At 40.8% G+C, this 13,935-nt stretch overlaps 1 protein-coding gene across 1 annotated transcript in view; it reads left to right on the top strand.

Annotated features, from left to right (window-relative positions):
- Nucleotides 1-13,935, top strand: part of tube1 (tubulin, epsilon 1) — a 41,400-nt gene that overhangs the window by 15,190 nt on the left and 12,275 nt on the right. The window contains exons 7-9 of the mRNA XM_012878267.3: nucleotides 5,428-5,615; nucleotides 5,705-5,877; nucleotides 10,783-10,923. Of these exons, the coding sequence (XP_012733721.2) occupies nucleotides 5,428-5,615; nucleotides 5,705-5,877; nucleotides 10,783-10,923 (502 nt within the window). The remainder of the gene's footprint in view (nucleotides 1-5,427; nucleotides 5,616-5,704; nucleotides 5,878-10,782; nucleotides 10,924-13,935) is intronic.

Below are 13,935 nucleotides of genomic sequence, written 5' to 3'. Positions count from 1 at the left end.
TTTGAATAAGTGCTGTAAACTGTGCTTGATAACTTTACTGTGAGTTGATTCCACACATGAAAATCAAGTATTTGAAAAAGGGGGAGACTTGTGCAGATCAGTTTAACCTAATTGGCTAATTTCCTTTTTTTTTAGCCATGGATGTGGCCCGACAAAACCTTGAGCGAATTTGCTGTTATGTGATGTATGTATAATATTATTTAATACAGCTCTCCCTAATACAATACGTTCAACACCGTGATCTATTATGTGTCACCCAGATAAACCGTACCAATGTCCTGAGAAATAAGTCTTGTCGAATTACAAATGCAGAATTAAATGATTGACAACTTGGAAATAGGTCTACTCAAAATTATTATTTTCATAGAGTTGTGCAAACCTAAAAAAATTGTTGTTTTTTTTGAGGCAATGAGTTTTAATACTTTTTTAAGTAAAGTAAATGTGATGCATTGCACTTACTTAAAATTTTCAAGGCTATCAGCATCCTGGATTTTTTTGAGTAAGGTGAACTTGTCATATTTTAGAGTGCTTGGATAAAGTAACTCAGTCCAAAAAAAGGTTAAAAAACAAAACAACTGGACTTCTTTCTGAAGCTGAAGACATTTCACTTCCCATCCAGGAAGCTTTCTCAGTTCCAAATGTCTGGAGTAATGTGGAGTTCCAGGCTTTATAGACCTGCTGGTGAGGCCTCATTAGAGCTTAGAAGATTTACCTGGAACTGGTCGGCCCTCACAATGGAGAGTTGTTAGGCTCATCGTTTGCCTGGCTCACAGGAGGAATGCTGTCACTTGCATGGATGTGAATTGGGGTGAAACTTGACAGGAATCAAACCTATCACTGTGTTGTAAGTTTTTGAAAGTTGAAACCTGAACCCTCCTCTGTTTAAGGTTGTTTTTTTCTCGCTTTACGTAAATGGCTTCTTTCACCTCTCTCTCAAACCATCTGTCTTCTCTGTCCACAATGAGAACATTTTGGTCCTCCAGAGAGTGTCCTCTGTCCTTGAGGTGCAGGTGGACTGCTGAGTCCTGTCCTGAGGAGGTAACTGTGTTGAGCCATGTGTCTGTGGAGAGGTTGTTTATTTTCTCCAATATAAAGATCAGAACATTCCTCACTGAACTGAACTGCATACACCACTCTGCTCATCTTAGGCTTGGGGTTTTTGTCCTTAGGAAGAACCAGCCTCTGTCTGAGGGCCCTGTTGGGTTTGAAATGTACTGGAATGTACAGAAATGTACTGGGATCTTGTGTTTAGAGAAGATCCTCTTGAGTTTTTCAGAGACTCCAGCAACATATGGGATGACAATGTTTCTGCATTTGTTCTTCTCCACGTTCTGTTCAGTGGCGTGTCTTTTGGATTTCCTTGCTGATTTGACAAAATCCCAGTTAGGGTATCTGCAGGTTTGGAGAGCATCTATGACGTGTTTCTGTTCCTTCCTTTATGTCCTAGTGGGGACATGTTCGGCTCGATGGTGTAAGGTTCTTATGACAGAAAGTTTGTGTTCCAGTGGATAATGAGAATCAAAAAGTGTTGAGGTTTCCATCTCTTTCCATGCTTACCAAGCAGTCCAGAAAGGGTAGCTTGTTGTCGTCATCCTCTCTGGTAAACTTTGTGTTGATGTGTCTGGTGAAAGCTTCTACTTCTTTCCAAAAAAAGTAAAAAACAAAGCAACTGGACTTGTTTTCCATAGTTGAAGATGTTTCGCTTCCTCTCCCGGAAGCTTTCTCAATTCAAAAAGTCTGGAGTAACGATGAGTAACAAGCTTTATACCATTACCAAACAAAGGCCTGTAATGGCTTAGATAACATGCAAATTCAATCGAAACAGGTCCACCCCTTAGTAATGGGCGGTCGTTAAGGCCATTAAGTCAGCAGAATGGACCGAAACTGGTCCACTCCTCTGTAACGAGGAGTCGTTAGAGTTGTTATTGGTTTGGCTTAAAGGAACAATGTTTTGATCACCTGAATGAGGGTGAGAGTTAAGTTGACGATTGGCTGGAATTAATCCTATAGCTGTGTTGTAAGTTTTTGAGAGTTGGAACCTAAGGCCTCCTCCTCTGTTTAAGGTTGGTCTTTCTCTCTTGACGTAGATGGCTTCCTTCACACCCCTTTCAAACCATCTGTCTTCTTTGTCCAAAATGTGAACATTTTGGTCCTCAAAAGAGTGTCCTTTGTCCTTTAGGTGTAGGTGGACAGCAGAGTCTTGACCTGAGGAGGTAGCTCTCCTGTGTTGAGCCATGCGTCTGTGGAGAGGTTGTTTGGTTTCTCCAATATAAAGATCAGAACATTCCTCACTGCACTGAACTGCATACACCACTCCGCTCATCTTAGGTTTGGGGGTTTTGTCCTTGGGATGCACCAGCCTCTGTCTGAGGGTCCTGTTTGGTTTGAAATGTACTGGGATTTTGTGTTTGGAGAAAATCCTCTTGAGTTTTTCAGAGACTCCAGCAACATATGGGATGACGATGTTTTTGCGTTTATTCTTCTCACCATTATGTTCTGCAGCGGGTCTTTTGGATTTTCTTGCTGATTTGACAAAAGCCCAGTTAGGGTACCCACAGGTTTGGAGGGTCTACTTCTTCTTCTACTTCTTTTACCTGGATTTTGACCCACATGTCGTCCACATGTCTGAACCAGTGGCTTGGTGGTGTTCCTCTGAAAGAGTCTAAGGCTCTCTTTTCCATTTCTTCCTTGTAAAGATTGACCACAATCGGTGACACTGGAGATCCCATGGCACAACCATACTTCTGTCTGTAAAAGTGAACTTGTAGTAGGTTGTGGAAAGACAAAGGTCCAGTAGGGTACAGATCTGGTCCGCTGTGAAATTAGTCCTGTTGTTCAGGTTACCATCTTGTTGAAGTTATTTCCTGACTGTTTCTACCGCCTGTGATTTAGGCAGACCCATTGTCAGCAGCATTAACTCTGTGACTTACAACATTGCTAAACATCTCACTGGTATCCTAGCCCCTCTGGTGGGAAACACATATGGATGTGGGGCTTTATTTGTCATTATACACACAAGGTACATGCAACGGAATTTCCTAGATCAGATGGAGGGTTAGCCATTTTTGGATTGGTCATGACCCGGATGACTGAGAATCATCACCAGCATAAAGTAACTTAGTGTATTGAGTGTACGTGCTGGATGCTCTCCTCTGCTTGGTGGCAGGGGGTTGTGTGGGTCTGTCCTGGGTCAAGGGCCTGGTCTATGTGGCTGGAGATAGTGATAGTGATGTAGCTGGATTAATGCTGTGAGATGTAGTGAGACGTAGGGGGCTCAGTACCCTACGTCTCACTCTAGCCTGAGTTATGCTGCTCATTTCATTCACTTACAACCCACTTCTGTGCGGGGCATATGGCTTGCATGGAGGGATGACTAATCTCTTTCTGGCTCCCAGAGTTGGGTCCACCTGTCTTTTACTTCCCTTTGGTGCTGTGTTGCAGGACTTCTACTGTTTTTGCTACTCTTACAACTGTGCACTTCCAGTTGGTAATTTCTTATGTATTTGCACACCTGGTATGTTTGTATTTCAATGTTGTTTTCAATTGTGTAACTTCTTGTTGAAAAGTGTCCTTAAATGACGTGTATTACAATTAATGTTAGGTTTGCCAGTGATCATCCAGTGATTCAGAAAGGACTAACATTCTTGTTTTAGGCATTAGAGCCTCTCAGCTTTGCATATTCCTGAACGCTTTGGAACTGATTTTACTCGGTCAGAGTGCATCTCCTGCCGAAAGACACGCTTCCCCAGTGAAGTCCTCATAAAATTGCAAATCAAACTGCAATTCAAATCAATCGCATTTTTGGCTCATTTCACTGAAAATTGGTTGGATTTCTTAAACAACGACAAAAAAGCTTATGGGTAAACTGTTACCTTAGATGGTTAGTGCTGGTGAAGATTCTCAGTCATCCAGGTCATGGTCATTCCAAAAAAAGTAAAAAACAAAGCAACTTGACTTGTTTTCCGTAGTTGAATGGATTTGAATGGATGGACTTGTTTTCAACTACGGAAAACAAGTCCAGTTGCTTTGTTTTTTACTTTTTTTTGGAACTTAGATGGTTAGAGCCTGATCTGAATGGGTTTGGACCTGAAAAAGTCTTAAAAGGCTTTGAATTCTTCAGTATAAAACTAAGGCCTTAATTGATTTATATTCATTCATAGGTCTTAAATTTGTTACTCGTCATAAATAGGATTTTATTTTTGTAATCCATATCAAGCATTAAAATAACTGAAACATTTTTATTTTTTTATTTAATGAATGGCTCGCTGTACTCTTTATTGGTTCTGTCCCAATAGCAAAACCAATAAAAATTATGTTGTGGCCGGGACTTTGGGGAGATGCGCCACTTTTTTATCTGGACAACATGGGGAAGTGTAAATTCAACAAAAATTGGCTATCCAGCCAAGAGTTTTCTGCATGGCTAAAACCAGTACCAGTATATGAGTCACAGTGCATTTTGTGCAAGAAATCATTCAAGCTCGGCACGATGGAAATCAAGGCAGTGGAGTCACACAGGCGTCCAAATCGAGTTACCCAGAAATAGCAGGTATCTGTTCTGTTCCACCCTCATCTCTGAAATGCCTCCACAGCCATCTCCAACATCAACGACAGTGATGTCAGAGATGACTGTGAGATAGCAACAAATCTCCCGGACGTTTGGCGGAACAAAAGCAGAGGTATTGTGGACTTTGAACACGGTGACAAAGTGACGAAAGAACGGCTGGCCCGGTGATGGCACAACTTATCACCAAATCAAACACGCTAAGAAAGCGATATAAAGACAAAATGGCAAAGTTGCAACAGGTGGAGGAGGAACTGAAGAAAGCCTGCAGTACCATGCCATAGCTGCCAAAAGGAGTTAGCACTGATTATGTTGTTGTTTTTAAAACACATTTATTGTTTATTTTACCAGGGAACAAAACAAAGTTAATGAATTCAGTTCCATAATTGTTAAAACATATATCTGTCATTTATGCGCTTTTAGCTTTCTTCCTATATGGAAAGTTTTTTAAAATTTGAAACATTCTATTGGACCAGAAAGTAATGTTTTATGTTAAAATAAACATTTGGGTAAAGTTGTTGCAAGCAGTTTTTTTTATCTTCGGTTTATTATGAAGTTGGTCTTAACTTTTTATTTCAAGTGGCATTAAAAAGTCTTAAAAAGTCTTAAATTTAACTTGTCTTTTGCTGTAGGAACCCTGTTTATTTGTCCTCTTTCCTGATGAATTAGGAGCGCTGGTTTCACCAAAACTAAAAATGGCTTCACACTTTCACAGAGATGGATATCACTGAAACCAGGAAATAAGTTATTAGTCACTGAAAACAGTTTTCTTTCTCCCATGGCATCGATTAAAGGATGTTCCCAGAAATTGCTGCCAGTTCCTTCTTTTCTGTAATGTGTATTAACACACTGGTCCTGATTTAAAGGTACAGGGTCCGGTCTGGGGACCAGAGTCCTCAGCCTGCTGGAGGAAGAATTTCCTGACGTTTGTCGCATTGTCACCGCCATGTATCCATCAGCAGAAGATGATGTCATCACATCTCCCTACAACAGTGTCCTTGCCATGAGAGAGCTGACGGAGCATGCAGACTGTGTCCTTCCTGTGGAAAACCAGGTTTCATTCTCTCTTCTTCTCGCGTAAATCTATATAAACAAAACACTGTTTGTGTTTCCTCGTTTTATTTCTTTATTTTTTTATTACAGTCTTTGGTGGACATCGTGAACAAGATCAGTGTTATGTCTCATGGTGCAAAACCCGGGTCGGCGCTAAGAAAAGACAGCACTGTGACTTCTGGACAGGGCTCCCTCAGTCCAACAGAGAAGCCCTTTGATGCAATGAATAACATAGTGGCCAACCTGCTCCTGAATATTACCAGGTATGAAACTGCACACATTCTATGAACATTTTGGGTTTAAAGAACATTTAAAAATGCAATTTGGTGCTCTATAGACAGGCAAAAAGTGCTTACTTTCAGTAACGTATTGTATGAAAGTACTGAAACTATAATTTCTGAATGATGCTAAATGATTGTGGTTGACTTACTGAAGCACCCTTTCTTTTTAAATATGTAACAATGTCTTGAATATTTTTTTAAGGATAAAATAATTAGCTGGGATAAATATCTGGATCAGAGATCAACCTGAACTAATGGCAATGCTAAAGGGGGGAGGGGGGGCAGAAGTGGAGAGGAGAGACAGGAGTGTCTGATCTGCTCCAAAATTCGCCTCACAGAGGTTAGATTTAGAGCTTTATGAGGAAGTTTTTTCCTCAGCCATGGTGAAACTCTCTTTGGGTTAGATCCGTTTCAGGTCATCTTCTGCAGGCAGCTCCTCTCTGCCTTCCCCCTCCCACTGTACATGGTGGTTTGATCAGGGGCCGTGAATAATTTTTTTGACCAAACACTCTTTAGAGACAAAACTTAATAACTTTCACTGTATGTAAAATGAGAGAAAGCTTCGCTAAATCGACTGATCTGATTTAGGTTATTAAATACAACGTGCCTGACTGCGTATAGAAAGCTGTAGAGTGTGTTTTTTTTCTTTCAGGCTTGATTTATGGCAGGCATCTTTAATTCCGGTCCTCGAGTTCCAGTGTCCTCAAACTTTTAAATATCTCTCTGGTTCAACACACCTGGATCAAATGGCTGAATTAGCTCCTCAGTATTGAGTCACATTCTCCAGAGTACTGCTAAGGACCTGATTATTTGACTCAGGTGTGTTGAAGCAAAGGCACATATAAAAGTTACAGCACAGTGACCCTCAGGGACTGGAGTTGAAGCCCTCTGGTTTATCAAGAATCTTTTTTCAATTCAATTTTATTTATATAGCACTGCACAGTGGGTATCGCTGGTCCCTTGCAGCAAGAAGGTTCTGGGTTCAAATCCAACCCTGGGTCTTTCTGCATGGAGTTTGCATGTTCTCCCTGTGCATGCGTGGATTCTCTCCAGGTACTCCAGCTCCTCCCACAGTCCAAAAACATGACTGTTGGGTTAATTGGTCTCTCTAAATTGTCCTTAGGTGTGAGTGTGTGCGTGAATGGTTGTTTGTCTTGTCTGTCTTTGTGTTGCCCTGCGACAGACTGGTGACCTGTTCAGGGTGTACACCGCCTCTCACCCAGTGGAGACAGGCATCAGCAACCCCGTGACCCCATGAGGGATTAAGCGGGTCAGAAAATGGATGGATGGAATTATATAGCGCCAATTCATGAAACATGTCATCTCAAGGCACTTTACAAAGTCAAATTCAATCATATTATACAGATTGGGTCAGATTATACAGATTGGTCCAAAATTTCCTATCTAAGGGAACCAGTTGATTGCATCAAAGTCCCGACAAGCAGATTCACTCCTGGAGAAGCGTAGAACCACAGGGAGAGTCGTCTGCATTGTACATGGCTTTGCAGCAATTCCTCATACTGAGCAAGCATGAAGCGACAGCTTTTTGTCACCATGTGTTACTGTGTTGACAGTTTTTTGAGAACGCTCCTTTGATGATAGACTCATGCCCACAGTAAATTCTGTGCACTAATCTAAAGCCTTCATATACATGTGCTGCAAGCAGGCACATGACAATCAGGGCAGTCAAACTTTTTTACAGTAGCAGGCCACACACTATCAGGTAGGAGGGTGCACTTATGCCGGTGCCCGAGCCCCGAAGGGGAGAGTTTTGAAAAATAGAGTCTCCCTGATGTGTTTTGAAAGCTTTCAAGACGGGTGATTATTTAAAGAATAGAGTCAGAGTGCATGTTTTAAATTGAATAAAAAGCAAAAAAAAGTGAATGATCGATTCTTCAAAAAACAACCTTTGTTTTTTTTATTATTATTCTTAAAACATTTTTTCACATGTTATCATCATGTTTTAACAAGTTTTTGAACAAATTTGCATAAAATTAGTTGAATTTGAATTACTAGCACCATATAAAACACATCAGATTAGGTGAATATATGACAATTTACTAACTTCCGAGCACGCAGTGAGACAACACGCGTGCTCAAAATCAGTCTCGCGAGCGCTCAGTTCCTTCTCTGCTCACGCGCTCAACCTGCTCATTCCATGCTCAACACCAGCTGTGCTGTGCGCTCGCTTGGCTGTTTCTCCTCGAGCGTCGCGCGAGAATAGTTTTTCACAGAGTTGAGCTCGGATTGGTTCCTGCGTGCTCAACCAGAAGCAACAAATATCGCTCCATTATATAATCGGGGAATTGTAGGCGGCGGCAAGAGCTGCTATAGACGGCGATTTGCCGCCGTTGACCGGCTACTTTTGACTGCCCTGGACAATAGGCATTCATCAGATCTATTGACGTGAACCAATCCTCTCTTGCAATAGCCTGAAGAACCTCTAATGTTGTCAGCATGTAAAAGCACAGCGTTTTCAGATACTGATGGAGTCCCCTTAGATCCAAGATGGGACAAAACCTGCCCGTGTTCTTCGGCACAACGAAGTACGTGGAATAGTAGCCCCCGGGTTGCTGCAGAGGATCTCCACTGCCTCAATTGCTCCCTTCGCCAGGAGGGCAGAAAGCTCCTGGTCTGGGGCACAGGCTTTGAATGGAGTCAGGGATTACAGTCGTCTTGACCCGATGCGAGATGTGGGGCCGTTGTTGCAACTGTAGCCTGTAATCATGGATCAAAGTGGCAACCACCCATGGATCCACAGCGTGAGCAGCCCAATATTGAGCTACAAATGGGGAAGAAATGGGGAAGAATATCCGACGGCCAGCCAGGTGACATCGCTGTATTGCTCCATGGCCCCTAGGGGTCCTGGGGGGAGACCAGAGTCTGCAGCCTGTGTCTGCCTGGTTGGGCCGTCAGATATTCCCCGCCAGGTCTCAGCTATACATCCTGAGGGTAGACGACACCAGACCTAGCAAAACTCAGAGGCGGCGGCTGAACACTAAGGCCAGCAGAGGGACGCCTCGACCCCTGAGAAGGGGGAGGTGGCATACACCTGCTCAGGGCTGAAAGCTTCTCTCTAGTCTGTCTTGCCTAAACGGTCCGCTCAGCTGAACCCAACAATTCTCCTGGCACCAAGGGAACGCTACGCGGAGTCCTCCAACATGTTTCAGTCAGAGTAGACTGCACCAGCCAGACCTTTTGACAAGCTTGAACCACGAATGACATCACATGCCCAAGCTCTCTGGTCATCAGTGCAAAAGCATCTAAGCCTGCATAGCCATAACCAAACTCCTAACCTCAACTTAACTTGTCACTGAACTTCCTCAGCAGAAACCTTATATCTCCTCGTCATTTGGCTGTCCATGTCGTATGGCTCCAGCTAGGTAGAATGGCTCCACCTCATGAGGAGTAATAATTGAATAAAAATAACTCGGCTCTCGACTATAGAAAGATCTGTGATTTTCGCTCAACCAGCACTTTATTAATTCTTGCACAAATAAGAAAGGAAGAATACAATGATAAAAGCCCTCTGCTCTGTCTGTTCTGCTTTAACTACAACACTGAAAAAACTGATCTAAAAGTAAGTAAAATGTTCTTAAAATTTGTGTTTCTGTCCTAGATTTGAGCAGGTAAATAATATTATCTTCCAATGGAATGAGTATTTTGACCCCTAAAATAAGATAATTAGACATTCTGCACTTGAAATAAGACGATGGAGATGAATTGTTCCTATTTTAAGTACAATACTCTTATTCCATTGGCAGATCATCTTATTTATCTGCTCAAATCAAGGACAGATACACTAATTTTAAGAAAATTTTACTTATTTTGAGTTCCGTTTTTGCAGTGAACATAAACTCTCTTCCTTTTATTGGTGTTGTTTAGTCACACAAAAATAACAAAACAATAAAACAAGGAAAGCAACAGGGCTGGAAATCTTCATCATCGGGGGGAATTTCTCATCCTTCCTTGCCTCCTTCCGCCACAAAATGTTGATCCAGACACACATCCGTGAGGATGTCAGCCGACGTTTAAGACCATATTAAGGTTTACTTTTTAACAATTTCTTTTAATGTGGAAAACATTTGCTCTTTTATCTTTGATTTAAACATTTAATAAAGGTCTTTCAGAGATATTTTTCTAGAGATTATTTGCTCTTTACTCCATGGCTGCCATAGTTAACAGTTAAATAACTATGATCACCTGATTTATTTAAATATGCATTGCAGTTCATGAGCTGCTTTGCATTGACCATTTAAGGTTAAATCTGGGCATGTTGAGCGCAGAACATGAGGTGGAACCTAATACGCAAACGTTCAGGTACAGCTGTCATTTAGAAAGGGAAATGGCTGCTGTGTGTGCGCATGGTTTTATAAATCAAGTTTTGTTTTTTGGCACACGCCATTTTTGGCTTTTGGAAATACGCAAAATTGTATATAGAACTTATGTAGTTTTTTATAAATGAGATCAGTTGAATGTTTTGACCCCAGTTCTACTTAGTATAGTTTTACGGAAGCCTCAACATGTAGGATGAAAAAACAGCAACAGGATTATTTAAGCCATAGATTAATGTTTGTTTTCCTTTTTTTTTTTCACTAGTTATCTTTTATGTTATTTCAAGTCTGTTGTATTGTGAAATTGAACAGCGTTAAGGGATTTAAAGCTCAGTCTGTGTATGACTGTTTTGAGTCAGGCTGTGTTGGAATAAACTGGAATGAATTTGGATTGAACTGGGCCCTTTGGTCTGCTTGAGATTACTGTTGTTGTGAATTAGCACTGTATAAATAAACTGAGAATAAAAAAACAAATTCATTTTCTCCTTCTTTCTGCACGTTTTAATCTAGTGAGTCAGCGTGATTTATTTTTAATTTTTTTTTGTGATTACAGCTCTGCGCGTTTTGAGGGCTCCCTCAACATGGATCTGAATGAGATTGCCATGAACCTGGTCCCCTTCCCTCGTTTGCACTACCTTGTGCCCAGCCTCACACCCCTGTACACGCTGGCGGATGTCAACATTCCCACTAGAAGGTCTGCTTTCTTGCTGCCACTGCAGCTATTTTTACTTCACACTTGTGTTTCCCGCTGAGCTCTTGGAGCTGAGCTCACATGTGATCAGTGATGACTTTGCTGATGTTTATTTAAAACATGACGAGGTAGCAGCAAACTCAGCAACAGACGCCTCCTTCACGGGGATATGAAAGATAACTAACCACAGTGAAGATAAATCTGGTTTGACAGTTTTTGTTCTTGCTGGGAAATGAATAGATCCCAAAATAAGAAAAATAGATTATTATAAACCTGGTAAGGCTATAGACTGGCCGTATACGTTGACATTTTTACTGCAGAGACTTTACAATGTGGCTAAATCAGTTCCTAAGATTATTTAAATTCTTGCTTCCAGTAGGGGCTGGAACCACAGTTAGTGTGTGACGTTTAGGATCGGATGTTTTGAATTACCAAAAACAGGAACAGTAGGATGTTTTGTGAGTAAAGACAAGTGGATGGTATTCAATTGTTTTTTCTTCAACATCCAGAGCTATGATGATGAGAGGCTCTGATATGCTTCTTTCTCTCTTTCTAAGAAGAACAGACATTTCCTCTTTCTCTGGAGTAAAAGGAAAGGACTATTTTTTTTAAATATATGACACTAATTTTACCCCCTGAATATTTTACCCCTCCTCATATGAGTGATCAAAACATCGCTCGTTTAAGACAAGCCAATAACAACCCTAACAACTCCTCGTTACAGAGGAGTGGACCAGTTTCGCTTCAATCTGCTGGCTTAATGGCTTTAACAACCGCCCGTTACTAAGGGGTGGACCTGTTTGTTTGAATTTGCATGTTATCTAAGCCATTACAAGGCCTTTGTTTGGCAGTAGTATAAAGCTTGTTACTCCACATTACTCCAGACTTTTTGAATTGAGAAAGCTTCCTGGAAAGGAAGCGAAACATCTTCAGCTACGAAAAACAAGTCCAGTTGCTTTGTTTTTTTTTTTACCTTTTTTTGGAATACCCCTTGAATATTTCCCATCATGCCTTGTAACAACCAGGAAGATTTTTAGTGACAGACCAGCATGCCATTGGGTGTGACTGGAAGGAGAATCAGGCATGGTTTTTGATATGTTTTAGTTCTTGTCAGTTTAGGTGGATAGTATTGTCCTGTCCTACTGTACCTTTTCTAACTTCTGCACCACGTTCTCTCTGATCTGTCTGGTGCATTCCTTGGTCTTCATGCTGCTGTTTAAGGTTCTCTTAAGTTGCACACAGTTTGACCTCTCTTTATTCATTAAGTGACTTCTGAATGCAATCGGTTGCACTAGATATTTTCGTGGGGATTGGAGTAAATTGGAGTGATACATATCAGCTTCACTTTCCAGATCATTACATGTAAAAAGCATTTAAAACCACATATAATTTTCCTTCCTTCTCACATTTATGTGCTACTTTGTGTTGGTCTATCACATGAAATCCCAATAAAATACCCTGAAGTTTGTGGTTGTCATATGACAAAATGTGGGGAAAAAAGGGGTTAAAATACCAGGATTTTCAACACTTGAAAAAAACTGTCTTTTCAGATTGTTTAGAGTAATACAAAAATATTCAAGTGGAATAAACTGAGACCCTCTTTTTCACCAATGTTCACCAGATCTTATTTTTTTGTCTTTTACTTGTTTTTTCCCACCATCTGCCTGATAATAAACTTGACTAGATATTTAGTGTTTTAGGCCAGTCCAAAATTATTTGGATTTGTAAATGCCAGAATGATGAGAGAGATGTTTTTATACTAGGGCTGGGCAAGTTAACGCGTTAATTTCGCGTTAATTCATTACACTATTAACTGCGATATTTATTTTATCGCGCATTAACGCATGTTGCTCACGTGCTTTCAGTCAGTGTCAGTCAGCAGGCGCGCTGACTGCAGCGCGCTGTCACGGCAGCACTCTCCCGCTCCCCCTCCCCTCTCGTACATGGCTCAGCGGCGCCAGCCAATCAGCACGCAGGCTCAGCCTGGCCCGCCCACTCAGCTCTCACACAAACTTGACAAACAAACAGCTGAGAGAGAACGCAGCAGCGAAAAAACATGAACAGGGGAAGTAGCACCGTTTGGCTTTATTTTAATACCGTAAATGAAATCAAGCTGTATGTTTTGTAAAAAGCCGGTTCATTTCAGTGGAAACACAACAAATTTATCTAAGCACGTGAAAAAACATGAAAACGTCGAGCCCCAGAAACGGAGAGAGGAGACGAAACTTCTCTCATTGCCTCGACAGACCCACAGACTGATGTCTCTGACTGAGGCGTTTCAGTCCTCCAGGGAACATCCAGGTAGATCAGTGGATGGATGGATGGATGTTACTGGAGCCCACACATAACATGTAATTAAGACCTTGAAAGAACCCAGTACATATATTAAAAAGTGTTATTTAAGATAAGATAACATTAGCTAATCCTTTTTTTATCCCACGACGGGGAAATTTATAGGATTAAAGCAACAGGCAGGTGCACACAACACAGACAAAATTACATAAGGATTGAAATATATAAGAGGTGGATTAGCAAAAAAACACTGAACATTATTATTATTATTATTATTATTATTATTATTATTATTATTATTATTATTTAATTGTAATAATAAAATAAAAAACACAAAACCCAAAAGGTCAACAGTTTCATGATACATCAAGCTTAGGGACTGGCTAATATACAGCAGGTCAAAAAAGGCCATATTTTGGCTGCAGTGCTTGCTGTTCTCTTATAAAGAAAAGATCAACTAGTGCACTAAATTCAATAGATGGGTTGAAAATATCCAGTATAAAATAAGTGCTACAAATGTTACAACACTTTTGTTCATATGGCAGCAGAACATTAAAATAAAAGTGCTCTTTACACTACTTTTGAATTCATTCTTGGAGTTTGTAAATACAATGCGATTAATCGCGATTAATCAGGGCGATTAATCGCGATTAATCAGGGCGATTAATCGCGATTAAATATTTTAATCGTTGCCCAGCCCTATTTTATACAATTTTGTTATTA

The sequence above is a fragment of the Fundulus heteroclitus genome, chromosome 15, assembly GCF_011125445.2.
Source record: "Fundulus heteroclitus isolate FHET01 chromosome 15, MU-UCD_Fhet_4.1, whole genome shotgun sequence".
In the NCBI taxonomy this organism is placed as follows: domain Eukaryota; kingdom Metazoa; phylum Chordata; class Actinopteri; order Cyprinodontiformes; family Fundulidae; genus Fundulus; species Fundulus heteroclitus.
Note: the sequence above shows the minus strand (reverse complement) of the source record. Positions and strands in the feature narration are given on the sequence as shown.